General features: G+C 35.5%; 1 gene segment (V, D, J or C); it reads left to right on the forward strand.

The window, feature by feature from the left end:
* The first annotated feature begins 17 nt into the window (after positions 1-17).
* LOC127162353 (T-cell receptor alpha chain V region RL-5-like) lies at positions 18-533 on the forward strand. The segment is given in 2 exon segments: positions 18-57; positions 181-533. Coding segments are annotated over 2 exon segments (393 nt in total).
* Positions 534-15,219: the final 14,686 nt, after the last annotated feature.

Raw genomic sequence — 15,219 nt, forward strand, 5'->3', positions numbered from 1 at the left:
GAGTGAACACTTGTACAATGGATCTTCATTCAGTTATTTTGCTCTGTGTCTTAGCTGGTATGTGTATTAATTGCATTATTATGCATTTTATTTATTTACTTATTTATTTTTTGTTTGGTTAACAATTTTACTTAAACATTTCACTATAAAGTTACAAAGGAACATTTTTTTCATTTTCAGCTGCTGTCTTTGGAAATATCATCAAACCAGACCAAACACATGTTGTTCATGAGGAGGGCTCAGATATTACATTATCCTGTAGTTTTTCTGACTCTGGATTTTCAGAAAATCTCCACTGGTACCGTCAGTATGGAAGATCAAAACCTGAATTTCTTGTACTCACCATCGACTCTGCAACAGAAGCTCAGCAGTCTGTTATAGATCCAAGATTCACTGTTAATATTACAAAAAAGGAACAAGTGGATCTGAAGATCTCCTCTGCTGCTGTATCAGACTCTGCTCTGTACTACTGTGCTCTGCAGCCCACAATGACAGCAAACACATCAGCTCTCTACAAAAACCTGTTACAGTAAGAAACAAGAGAGAAACACAGAGACAGAAATTAAAGAAAGAAGCTGCAATTACAATATTCTGAACCAATGAAAAAAAAAAAAAAAAAAAAAAAATCACAGAACCAAAATAAAAAACGTTGACAGATTTATTTTCTTTTAATTAATTAATAATGTGTGCCAGAGGCTAGGTGGATTTGATATACACAATGATTTATCTGCATATTGTGTTTATTTACATAGCTACATATATAATTGCATAACACTATCATATTAATGTTTTAAATACATAAAGTTTGAATACAGCAACAATGTAAAAGTAGAACAGCCAGTAGGTGGTGGCAAGTTAATATCCTTAGATTAAGACATTAAATCATTCATTCAGAAGGCTGATTCATATAGGCTGGAATAAAGTGAATCATATGAAAGACTGCTGTTTGTTGCCTTGTAGAGGACACTGTTCTGCTGACTTTTCATCAAAATAAAGCAAAATGAGAAAATAGTTACCATATTACGCTCACTTAAAATGTACTTCTTGTTATATTGATTTTATAGCCTACAGTTCAATAAAGATTTGCAATGGTGCTGATATTCGGGGAAAACACTTTCTCGTGTGATATTGCTTAATTGTATGTCATTTTCCAATCTCAGCGCAGAGTAACACTAAATGTGATATATTTTACAAAACCATTAACCTTTCAATAACATACTGTACATGAAAGATAAAGCTGCAAATCAGTTTACAATGAAATAAACGACAAAAAAAGCAAAATACTGCATACAGACAGTTGACAATTATGAGCAATACACAGCGAACTAAACAAGTGTAAATGGGATTTATTATTCTTACTTGTATTTTTAAACCCGCCCTGATTTAGGAAATGTAAGCGCAGAATTTGTAAACAAAAACGAAGAGAAAAACCACATAAGCATACAAAAAAATAAAAATATAAGCAGAAAATGTCTGAAATAAAAAAAGAGAAATATAACCAAGGAAAACATGATTTTGTGTGCAAGTCGGAAAATTTTGCATTAATATTTCAGTTTTGTGCAATATAATTCGAACGCGTTATTGCAATTTTGATTTACGCTTATTATTTTTCGATCCATGATAATTGTTTGCTGTTCTGAAAACTTTGCCTTCATTTTAAAGTTTTTTGCAATATATTTTTACTTGCGTTTTTAAAATTTAGTCTTCACGCTTGTGTCACGGGTGCGGAGCAAAGCGACAGACACAGTGGGCGTGACGTCAGGCCTTGGAGAGGCTTTTATTAAACAATAAACCGGAAGTGTCCAAAAAGGGGGGAAAATGGTCCAAAATAAATGGGGGATCTGGTGTCCTCGACGTGAAGGGAATCCGTGAAGGAGGGGCAGTGTTCAGAAGGGAAGGGTCCAGGTAAGGGGCGGAGTCCGGCGGCCGCACTTGCTCACCGCCGGGGTCCGCGGCAACGTGGCGGGTAGCGGCTTCCTTTAGCGGCTTCATCCATTCCTTAGCGGCGGCACTTCCTCAGGCGGGTGAGAAGGCCCGGCGTCCTGGCCCGCAGCCATTTCCATGCGGCTCACGTCCGGACCGCGGGTCCGGCAGCTCGTCCATCCTATCGGCGGCGCTCGTCCCTTTACGCACCCTTCCTGGACCCACGAGGACACCAGCGTGCATGCACGGGGAAGAGACGGGTCTCCTGAGGAGAGGCGCACTCGGCATTTTAACAGCGGCGGTGATGAGGCTTCATTCACATCAGGTGTGCCTCATCACACGCCGCCAGACCTGGATGTTTCAGCGCCCCTCCTCCTCCCACACGCCCACTCCCGTCGGGAGCCTGGTGAAGGGCAGCGATTACCGACGGGGTGAAGCTGACAATTAGGGGGGAGGCAGCCGACTCGTCACACTTGTTATTTTTTTTTATCCATGACTGCAATACATTTGGCGGGAATTTGATCCCATAAGCTTGTTACGTCTGGAAAGTAAAACATATGGAGCTGTAATCATAACTGTGTACGAAAACGATTACAAGTGCTTTTTTACCGCCTTCTATTGGAAACTGCAGTGATATGTACTTATTGGTACTTATTTCACGTCTTGCAAAAAAAGTTCCCACAGGTACGTTTTTGTCATGAGATCAGGTAGCTATCATGGTTTGCACACAGTAAGAAAGCTGAACTCTATCAAGACAGTTTAATTAACATCTCACATTGATATTGAAAACCTCATGTGTATGTAAAATCTCATGTAAACTTTTTTTTTTTTTTTTAAATAAAAGTTCTCTAATAAAAGTGTGTATTTAAACAATCATAAACAGCAGCAGGAAGTTCAGAGAGGAGGAAGTTCCGTGTGTGTTTCTGACTGATCTGCAGTGACTTACAGCTCAGAGCACTGAGAGACTCAACAGAGAACTGAACTGATCTGATTGAACATGGACAGATGCGTCATACTGATTCTCATTGTGGGAACAGGTATTGTTATTATTTTGGTCATTTGTATTTTTGTAAAATATTTTTCAAAATGTGTTTTCAATATTATTTTACCAACTTTCACAAATGAAAAGTTATTTATATGTACTTATTGTTGATAGGTTTGGTGGCTGGAGACAACATTGAGCCAGATAAAGGGACAGAAAAAAACTCTAAAGAAGGAGAAATTGTCAAGTTGAGCTGCTCATATAGTTCAAGTAGCGAATATGTTCGGCTTTACTGGTACAGACAGTACCTCAACAGAGAACCGCATTATTTATTACTCAAAAATGCACGGTCATTAGGTCCTTATGAAGACACCTCTGATTTCAGCGGTTTCAGCTAACTGCATCACACACATCCAGTGAAATCACTATTACTGATGTACGTCTGTCAAATTCAGCTCTCTATTATTGTGCTCTAAGAGTAGGAGCCCAGTGATACAAAACATGAGACATGTCGTACAAAAACCTAAAGCTCTTTTCACTTTGAACAAATCTAGTGAAAACCACAATCAAAACCCCAATCTTTCCATCTTAGAAGATAATAAAATATGTGGTAACACCTGTAAATTAGGTCTGTTATAAAACTTCAAAGAAATATTAATACGTTCAGGATATCATAGTTACTTCAGTGCAGAAATACATGTCCTAATATTTACCTTAATTACAAAATTTCAAGCATTTTTTTTTTTTTTTACAAGAAAATTATATGTAGGTCAATATTAAAACTCATCTATAAAATATTCTGCTTTTGTAGGTCTAAAATAATTTAATAAAACAATGTATATATAAAGAAAAACAGCACAGATTGCAACCAAACTTCATTTGGTTCATAAAGAAAATAAAAGACAATTACACGCAAGTTGAAATTCAGTATGACTTAGGAGATTACTACGGGTGCATCTCAATAAATTAGAATGTTGTGGAAAAGTTCATTTATTTCACTAATTCAACTCAAATTGTGAAACTCATGTATTAAATTCAGTGCACACAGACTGAAGTAGTTTAAGTCTTTGGTTCTTTTAAGTGTGATGATTTTGGCTCACATTTAACCAAAACCTCAACAAGTTAGAATATGGTGACATGCCAATCAGCTAATCAACTCAAAAGACCTGCAAAGGTTTCCTGAGCCTTCAAAATGATCTCTTAGTTTGGTTCACTAGGCTACACAATCATGGGGCAGACTGCTGATCTGACAGTTGTCCAGAAGACAATCACTGACACCCTTCACAAGGAGGGTAAGCCACAAACATTCATTGTCAAAGAAGCTGGCTGTTCGCATGTTAACAGAAGGTTGAGGGGAAGGAAAAAGTGTGGAAGATGCACAACCAACCGAGAGAACCACAGCCTTGAGAGGCTTGTCAGGCAAAATCGATTCATAAATTTGGGTGAACTTCACAAGGAATGGACTGAGGCTGGGGTCAAGGCATCAAGAGCCACCACACACAGACGTGTCAAAGAATTTGGCTATAGTTGTCGTATTCCTCTTAAGCCACTTCTGAACCAGAGACGTCTTACCTGGGCTAAGGAGAAGAAGAAATGGACTGTTGCCCAGTGCTCCAAAGTCCTCTTTTCAGATGAGAGCAAGTTTTGCATCTCATTTGGAAACCAAGGTCCTAGAGTCTGGAGGAAGGGTGGAGAAGCTCATAGCCCAAGTTGCTTTAAGTAGTTTACATGATTACTGATTACATGATCACTATTCTTGGCTATTCTTGAACACAACTTCTTTTTACACTGAAAAACTAAGTAATCATTCTGCTCACATACAGTATAATCATATACAGTATAAACTTCTCACCAAATGCAAAAGCACATGTTTGTTACATTCATACTTAGCCATCCCTTGAAAATCAAATGGTATTGATATTCCAGTAATTTCTGTGAGGACAAATCAAACATCTCTGTATATTCTTTTATGAGTTGGTGATTTCAATTACATACTATAATGGCACTGTGGAAAAGTGCCATTGTAATCATAGTTCTATATATCTGGCGTGAGTACTACAATTAAATAATGTTTATTTTTAAATAAATTCAAAATTAATTGTCATTAGGTGTGTATGTGCATGTTCTTTCCAGCCAATGTGCAATTTTTTAATTCATATTGTTTTCATTCAATTTCAGGATGTAATTGCCAAGACAAAGTTGATCAGCATACAAGGATTCAATCTGCTTTTAAAGGTGATTCTGTAACGATTGACTGTACTTATCAGACTACTTACACAATGCCCACTCTCTACTGGTACCACCAAAAAGACAATGGAATCCCAAAGTACGTTAAATAAAGTCTCTAAATCTGGAAACAGTGAGGAAGAACTCAAGCAGAGATTTCATGCAAATCTCAACAAAACTGCAGTTCCACTGACAATCAAGAATCTTTGTGTGTCTGACTCTGCTGTGTACTACTGTGCTTTGCAGCCCACAGTGACTGAAACACACTCAACACTCATACAAAAACTCTGACAGTGTAACTGCATACATTACATTATGCAATGTCTCTTTTTGCACTGTCCTTCTATAACTCTGCACAGTGTTGTGTATATGTTTATGTGTAGTATATGTATAGTTAGATTACTTCTTTTAATAGTTGATGTGTAGATTTATATATTTAGCACCATGGTCCTGTGAGGCACAACATTTTGTCTTAACATGTAAGAAGAATGACAATAAACTTGAGATGCCACTTATGCAATATACTTGTAGTAAACCAGAAGAGGGCATTAGGTACTTAATATAACATTTGACAGCAGCTTTTATAGATCTCCACAAGCTCCTCCTTGGATCATCATTAAAATAGCAAAAGCAAAACTCTCATATTCACTGATTCAGGATGGAAGTTCCTCTGTGAACTTCCAGGATGGCAGTACTCACATACTTTTACATGGAGTTACTTCAAATCCTTTAAAATAAGAGAACATATCATACTACAACATTCTGTTATACATTTACATTGTGCAAAATGTACTGAAAATTGAAACTTATATATTAAAACTGTATATGTGTAACTTCTGCAAACAATTGTGCAATAAAAGACTAACACTGTCTGCTGTACATAAACTAAGTGTAATTAAAGCTAAAATTTGAATTAAGTTTATTTTATGATTTTATCTGTAACTATGAATATCCATGACAACAAACAGAACAAGACGAACACTGCAACAATTTAATAGTAATATAATATAATAATAGATCATAATATAATAATAAGTCATCTGAGATGTTTTTCAAGACCATTGATAACTGAGCATACAGTGCCAGCTGCCTTTTTTTTGTGAACAAGAGAATGCACGCTCTGATAGGAGACGATGGACGATTGTAAATATTATGAAATATATGACTGGTGCTGAATGCCATGTTTGACCAATCAATCAAATAATTCAGAGCAGTGTAATAAGAGACTGTACATTGAGTGTTTCAGTGAATAAAGTGATATAAACTAATGCGTGGATGCATATTGTATGTACATTCTAATATTAATCATTGTACATATACATAATTAACATAATTAATACATCATAATTAGTACATAATTAAGTGAGATGGTTTACACATTTACACAGTACTACAGTCTTCACTGAGACAGTAGCACAGGCTCCTCCCAGCAGTCAGACAAAGTGATTTGAATTTATTACTGCTTTAGCAGATGCAGAAAGAGGAAGAGGATCACAACATCTCTGAATATTTTTAAGAGTTGGTGATCTCAGATGTATAAAATGGCACTGTGGAAAAGTGTCATTGTGATTATAGTTTTAAATATCTGGGGTGAGTACCACTAAATCATTTTTTTTTCTAAATATATTCAAAATTAATTTTTATTTTGTGTGTATGTGCATGTTCTTTGCAGCCAATGGAATTTTTTTAATTCATATTGTTTTCATTCAATTTCAGGATGTAATTGCCAAGACAAAGTTGATCAGCATATAAGGATTCAATCTGCTTTTGAAGGTGATACTGTAACAATTGACTGTACATATCAGACTGCTTATCCAAACCCGACTCTCTTCTGGTACCAGCAGAAAGTCAATGGAAATCTCAAGTACATGCTAAATAAATTCTCTAAAAGGAGAGATCATGCAAATCTCAACAAAACTGCAGTTCCACTCAACTGCCGTACATGCTAAATAAATTCTATATTTTCTAACAGTAAAGACTGGTAAAAAGTCTTAGTGATGGGCGAAGCAATAAGTGTCATTTTTCCAAGCCGGTGCATATAGTGGCTGCTCCCTTCGCGATGTGACTGTAGGCAATGCAGGAAAATCTCAACAAAATTTAACTTAACGGATCAGTTCCACTGACAATCATGGAAAGATGTTGCCCGCATAAGCATACAAAAAAATAAAAATATGAACAGAAAATGTCTGAAATAAAAAAGAGAAATATAACCAAGGAAAACATGATTTTGTGTGCAAGTCGGAAAATTTTGCATTAATATTTCAGTTTTGTGCAAAATAATTCGAAATGTGTTTAAAGTTTTGATTTATGCGTATTATTTTTCAAAATGCGTTATTGAAATTTTGATTTACGCTTATTATTTTTCTATCCGTGATAATTGTTGTTATTCTGAAAACTTTGACTGCAATACATTTGGCGGGAATTTGATCCCATAAGCTTGTTAAAGTAAAACATATGGAGCTGTAATCATAACTGCCCTGGTAAAAAAAACAGCATATGCTGGTAGGTATGTTTTGATGCTGGAATACTGGTTAGGTAGGTTTTGATGCTGGTTTAAGCTGGTCCTTTGCTGGTTTATGCTGGTCCTTTGCTGGTTTTTGCTGGTCATGTTGCTGGTCAAGGACCAGCATGAACCAGCAAAGGACCAGCATAAACCAGCTACGGACCAGTTTAAACCAGCATCAAATCATACCTAACCAGCATTCCAGCATCAAAACATACCTACTAGCATATGCTGTTTTTTTCACCAGGGTGTATACGAAAACGATTACAAGTGCTCGCTGTTTTACCGCCTTCTGTTGGAAACTGCAGTGATATGTACTTATTGGTACTTATTTCACGTCTTGCAAAAAAGTTCCCACAGGTACGTTTTTGTCATGTGATCAGGTAGCTATCATGGTTTGCACACAGTAAGAAAGCTGAACTCCATCAAGACAGTTTAATTAACATCTCACACTGATATTGAAAACCTCATGTGTATGTAAAATCTCATGTAAACTTTTTTTTTTTTTTATAAAATTTTCTAATAAAAGTGTGTATTTAAACATAATCATAAACAGCAGCAAGAAGTTTAGAGAGGAGGAAGTTCCTCTGTGTGTTTCTGACTGATCTGCAGTGACTTACAGCTCAGAGCACTGAGAGACTCAACAGAGAACTGAACTGATCTGATTGAACATGGACAGATGCGTCATACTGATTCTCATTGTGGGAACAGGTATTGTTACTATTGTTATTACTTTAGTCATTTGTATTTTTGTAAAATATTTTTCAAAATGTGTTCAAAATTTCAATATTATTTTGCCAACTTTCACAAATGAAAAGTTATTTATATGTACTTATTGTTGATAGGTTTGGTGGCTGGAGACAACATTGAGCCAGATAAAGGGACAGAAAAAAACTCCAAAGAAGGAGAAACTGTCAAGTTGAGCTGCTTATATAGTTCAAGTAGCGAATATGTTCGGCTTTACTGGTACAGACAGCACCTCAACAGAGAACCGCATTATTTATTACTCAAAAATGCATGGTCATTAGGTTCTTATGAAGACACCTCTGATAAGCGGTTTCAGCTAACTGCATCACACACATCCAGTGAACTCACTATTATTGATGTAAGTCTATTAAATCTTAGAATATAATAAAATATGTGGTAACACCTGTAAATTAGGTCTGTTATAAAACTTCAAAGAAATATTAATACGTTCAGGATATCATAGTTACTTCAGTGCACAAATACATGTCCTAATATTTACCTTAATTACAAAATTTCAAGCATTTTTTTTTTTTTAATTTTTTACAAGAAAATTATATGTAGGTCAATATTAAAACTCATCTATAAAATATTCTGCTTCTTCTCTAAAATAATTTAATAAGACAATGTATATATAAAGAAAAACAGCACAGATTGCAACCAAACTTCATTTGGTTCATAAAATAAATAAAAGACAATTACATGCATGTTGAAATTCAGTATGACTTGGCGACTTCCGGTGGCGCTATGGCTGAGTAAGCAGCAATAAACAGACCTCCGTCAAAAAATTTAAAACAATAAGTGGCAACGATAACTTCTAACGCTTAATCTAAAGAAAAATCAGTTCAACGGTGAAATGAGTTCAGCTACGAGACAAAAAATGAGTACCAAGCAAGATAAGAAAGAAAAAGAAGAAAAACGAAGAACGCCGAGTCCGGTTAGCACAGACGATGCTAATGGACGTCAACAGGATCAAAACGTGTTGGAGGAATTAAAGAAACTCCGTAAAGAAAATCAAGAAGGGCACAACTACACCAAGAAGTCCTTAGAAAGAGTGGAGCAAACAGTCAAAGATATAAAAGAACAGTTAACCGAACATGAGGAGCGAATCGAAAAGGCGGAAGAGAGAATAAGCATGGTGGAAGATATAACGACGCGACATCAGAGAGCGGTAAAATACTTGCTCTACCGGGAAGTGGCTCTCACTGCTAAGTGCGATGATCTTGAAAACAGACTGAGGTGTAACAACATCAGAATTTACCAGATACCAGAAGGAAGTGAAGGAAAAGACACGGCAGGATTTGTGAAAAGGTTGCTGCATGACGTACTTAATTTGCCGAAGGACATGGACATTAAGATTGAGAGGGCACATCGCTCAATAGCACCAAAGCCAGTGGACCCAGCAATGCCTCCAAGGTCGATCATTGTAAGATTTCTGGATGCGGCTGTGAAAGGCGTGATCATCAGACAAGCGTGGAGCCAGGGACAAATTCACTTCCAAGAAAGACGAATTTTCTTCGACCAAGACTACTCTCCGGAACTCCAGAAGAAACGAACAAAAGTATACGAAGTCATCAAACAGCTAAAAAAGAAGGAAATACAGGCAAAATGCATATACCCGGCACAACTGAAAGTGAAACTTGGCACTGGAGAGAAAACATTCGCTACACTGAAGGACGCAACAACACAGCTGAGAGAATTGGACATTGAAGTACGCTGTGGAGAGAGGGAGATGATGGAAGAAGAGCTAAAAGAAAGACCTGGAAGCAAAAGGAGAAAATGGGACAACATACTATCAACACGTGACATTAAAGCTTTGATCCAAGATGTATAAGGTACTTCAAAACGGGACAATAGTAAGTCCGAGCGTTTTTCAAGTTATCTCAGGAATATTTGTTCACCTTTGTTAATAGAAAGTTGGGGTAAATATATTATGAACATTTTCATATGTTAGATTGCCACAAGTTCATATAAGTTCATTGTTAAAGTTTTGATGGATGCCAAATTCGAATGGGAAATGAGTGAAATGCACTCAATTAGACCGCTTATGTACACTTACATTAGTGTTATAGGGGTTTTAACAGCACTGTGTGCAATATCTTTCCTGGAGAGGATGGGCCACACCTCTCTACCGCAATACCAACACGGCTTAGACGCAGAAAAGGTTCGAAAGCTGCGTCTAATGGGACTGATGGAAGTTCAAGTTCAGTTCATGGTTAATGAAAATTGTAATTTTGTCTTTTGCCTTTTTTTTTTTTTTTTTTTTTTTTTTTTGTCGTTATATACCTATACAAGCAAGGAGGAATACTTATTATTAGACTTTTCAGAGTAAATGGAGTTTCTGAATTTTATTAGCTATAATATAAATGGAATTAATAACCCAATAAAAAGAAAAAAATTTTTACACAGTTAAAAAAATGGCATGGTTCCGTAATACTACTCCAGGAAACACACTTACTGGAAAGAGAACACTTAAAACTAAAACGAGAATGGGTAGATCAAGTGTATAGTTCATCATTTGGAAATAAAAAGAAAAGAGGAGTGGCTATTTTGTTTAATAAAGCAGTGAGCTTTAACAATGAAAAGACCTTTCAAGATAAGGATGGCCGATATGTTATGGTGGTTGGATCAATTGGAGGTACAAAGATTACAATTGTAAACATATATGCTCCAAATGAAGATTCTCCCTCTTTCTTTAAAAAATTAGCAGCACTTGTGGCAGATAAAAGTGAAGGGATTCTGATTATGGGAGGGGACTTTAATTGTATATTGAATTCTTACCTAGACAGATCACCAATAATAACAAAACCTCCATCAAAAATGTCAAAGGAAATGTTAAATATGATGTCTGAAATGGGCTTAGTGGATGTTTGGCGATATATACATCCTAAGGAAAGAGATTTCACATTCTTGTCACAAGTGCATGGAAGTTATTCAAGGATTGACTATTTCTGTATAACAAAATCAGATTTATATAGAGTAAAAGAATGTTCAATCGAGCCAACCACTATCTCAGATCATAACCCAGTTATAATGAAAATTAATTTAGGATTAGATAAACAATTTAGATACTGGAGATTGAACGTATCTATTTTAACAATTCCCCAAATTAAACAAGACATACAAAAAGCATTGAAGGAATATTTTTTGATTAATGATGATGGTAATGTCTCCCCATCAATGCTGTGGGATGCGGGAAAAGCCACAATAAGGGGAGAAATTATATCTATAGGATCTCGTTTAAAGAAACAAAGAAATTTAAAGCAAGAAGAATATGAAAATGAAGTAAAGAGGTTAGAGGGCGAACACAAAAAAAACAAAAAAGAAGATACACTTAGGGAGTTAAAAGTGGTAAGGAAACAATTAGATGAACTACTAACACATAAAGCAGAGGGAGCCCTTAGATATATAAAAAGAAAATACTATGAAATGGGAAATAAAGCTAGCAGACTTATGGCTTTTCAACTTCGGAAAGAACAAGCCAGCCGCACAGTTCCGAAGATTAGACATCCCGTAACAAAAAAGATTGAGACTCACCCCAAAGCAATATCAGATACCTTTGCAGAATATTTTCAAGAGCTGTATAAAAGTCAGAATCAAGAATTTAAAAAAGACAAAATTATACAATTCTTGAAACCTCTTAATTTGACAAAATTATCAAGGGAAGAAGCAAGTAAATTAACAGATCCTATAACAGAAGATGAAATTATAGAAACAATTACTAATCTTAAAAATAATAAGGCACCAGGAATAGATGGGTTTTCGGGAGAGTATTATAAGGCCTTTGTGAAAGATTTAGCTCCAATATTAGGTAAAGTATATAACTATACATTACAATCAGGTGACCCACCAAAATCATGGTCAGAAGCCATAATTTCTGTTTTACATAAAGAAGGTAAGGATCCCGCACAATGTACTAGTTATCGTCCAATTAGTCTTCTATGTGTGGATTATAAAATATTAACTTCTATACTAGCTAAAAGAATCCAAAAAATTATTAAAAAAGTTATAAAACCAGACCAAACTGGATTTATTCAAGACCGTCATGGAAATAATAATGTAAGGAGGGCTCTAAATTTACAATCAATAGCGAAAAAAAATAAGAGGAATGCAATGCTTCTTAGCCTTGATGCTGAGAAAGCATTCGATAGAGTTGATTGGCTATTTTTAGAACAAACATTGCTAGAAATGGGGTTTGAAGAAAAATTTGTAACCTGGGTTAATATGTTATACAAGGAATCAAAATCGAGAATAAGGGTGAATGGACAATGTTCAAAATTCTTCAGGGTAGAAAGAGGAGTGAGACAAGGGGATTCACTGTCTCCTGTTCTTTTCGTATTGAACATTGAACCATTAGCAGAAGCTATACGCCAGGATATAAGAATTCAAGGAATAGAGGATGAAGGGAAATCAGTTCACAAAATAGCATTATTTGCGGATGACGTACTGCTTTTCATAGAAAACCCTTCTTGTTCCATTCCTCCACTTATGCAATGTCTGCATGAATATGGTCGAGTTTCAGGTTATAAAATTAATGAAAGTAAATCTGAAGCGTTGTTGATTTCTGGTGTATGGCCATCCCACTTGAACAATCAGGTTTCGTTTCATTGGTCAAAGCAGGGATTTAGATATTTGGGAATTATCCTTACCCCCAACTCTAGCCAACTTTTTGAGGCAAACTATAAAAAACTAATAAAACAAATAAAAAATGATTTAATAAGATGGGAGATTCTCCCCCTCTCATTATTGGGCAGAATTGAGGTAATAAGAATGAACTTACTACCCAGATTTCTTTTTTTGTTCCAATCTCTTCCAGTAAGTGTACCCATCTCAGAATTTAATAAGATAGATAAATTAATTAGCAAATTTATATGGCAGAAAAAGAAGCCTAGGATAAAATTTAAAACCTTACTTTTACCAAAGGAGAAAGGAGGCCTAGGCCTACCAAATCTAAAATACTACTACTGGGCAGCTCAGTTAAACGCAATAGTAGCTTGGACCACAAATGATAAAGAATCAGGATGGGTCGAAATAGAACAGAGCACAATTAAAAGAATACCCTTGACCATTCTACCTTTTATAAGCATAAAACGAGTTCCTAAGAAAAAAATTGATAATGAATGGATAAAACATACTTTAAAAATCTGGACAAAAATTAAGAAAATGTTTGGAGGTCCAGAATCTATTTCGAGGGCCATGCCTATAGTAGGTAACAATGATTTTCTTCCATCTATGTGGGACAGTGGATTTAAAATATGGGCCGATAATGGCCTTAGAACTATAAATCAATTATTCAGTGGAAAAGAAATTAAGGCTTTCTCGCAAATACAAAAACAATTTAACATCCCCTCTAAAGATATGTATAGGTACTTTCAGATACGACACTACATTACAAACCATAAAGAAAAGGACAAACTTTCCAAAGAACCAAACAAAATAGAAGAATACTTCATTAACATTATAGAAAAATATTTTCCAACAAAAAGACATGTCTCTCATTTATATAAAAGGCTAATAACTAATATTATGCATAATACAGATGATATTAAAGGAAAATGGGAACTGGAACTGAATGTTATAATTGAAGATGAGGTATGGGAGGACTTATGTGAGGGATGCCATAAAGGTATTAACAGTCAACTTTGGAAAGAATTTGACTGGAAAGTAAAAATTCGATATTTCAATACACCTTATGTGATTTCTTCATATGTAAAAGAACCATCTGTAGCACTGTGTTGGAGAAAATGTGGTAAAATAGGTGACCATACTCACATTTTTTGGGATTGTCCAAAGATCCAAATATTTTGGAAAAATATTAAAAAAGAAATAGATAAGATTCTAGAGTTAGAAATACCTCTAGATCCTATGGTGTGTTTATTGGGAGCATTGCCTAAAGAAATGTATAATGAAGAACAGGGATTCATATTACGGATACTGTTACTAATAGCGAAAAAAAATGATAACAATACATTGGAAAGAAGAAAGTTCACCAAGTGTGGCGCAGTGGACCCAGAGACTGAAACAGGTCTATATAATGGAAAAAATGACTGCATGTCTTCAGATGAAGATGGAAAAATTTTTGCAAAGATGGAGAGGTGTAACAAATTATTTAGAACTGTAAAGTCTGGTCAACCAATGTATGGTATAATAGGGATGCAACTTGCTCTATCTTGATGTAAATGTTTCCTCAGCAAAGACAAAGTATGATGTCTTTTTTTTTTTTTACTATTTACTTATCTTATTATTATGACCGATATATGTTGTAGTTTTACTGTATTATTTTATTTCTACTGTAAAAGTTTGTTTGTTCAAAATAAAAAATAAAAAGTTCCAAAAAAAGAAATTCAGTATGACTTAGGAGATTACTACAGGTGCATCTCAATAAATTAGAATGTCGTGGAAAAGTTCACTTATTTCAGTAATTCAACTCAAATTGTGAAATTCAGTGCACACAGACTGAAGTAGTTTTAGTCTTTGGTTCTTTTAATTGTGATGTTTTTGGCTCACATTTAACAAAAACCGCCAATCTCAACAAATTAGAATATGGTGACATGCCAATCAGCTAATCAACTCAAAACTCTGCAAAGGTTTCCTGAGCCTTCAAAATGATCTCTTAGTTTGGTTCACTAGGCTACACAATCATGGAGAAGACTGCTGAGCTGACAGTTGTCCAGAAGACAATCACTGACACCCTTAACAAGAAGGGTACGCCACAAACATTCATTGCCAGAGAAGCTGCTGTTCACAGAGTGCTGTATCCAAGCATGTTAACAGAAGGTTGAGTGGAAGGAAAAAGTGTGGAAGAAAAAGATGCACAACCAACCGAGAGAACCACAGCCTT

Source organism: Labeo rohita, unplaced genomic scaffold, assembly GCF_022985175.1.
Source record: "Labeo rohita strain BAU-BD-2019 unplaced genomic scaffold, IGBB_LRoh.1.0 scaffold_902, whole genome shotgun sequence".
NCBI classification, from domain to species: Eukaryota; Metazoa; Chordata; class Actinopteri; order Cypriniformes; family Cyprinidae; genus Labeo; species Labeo rohita.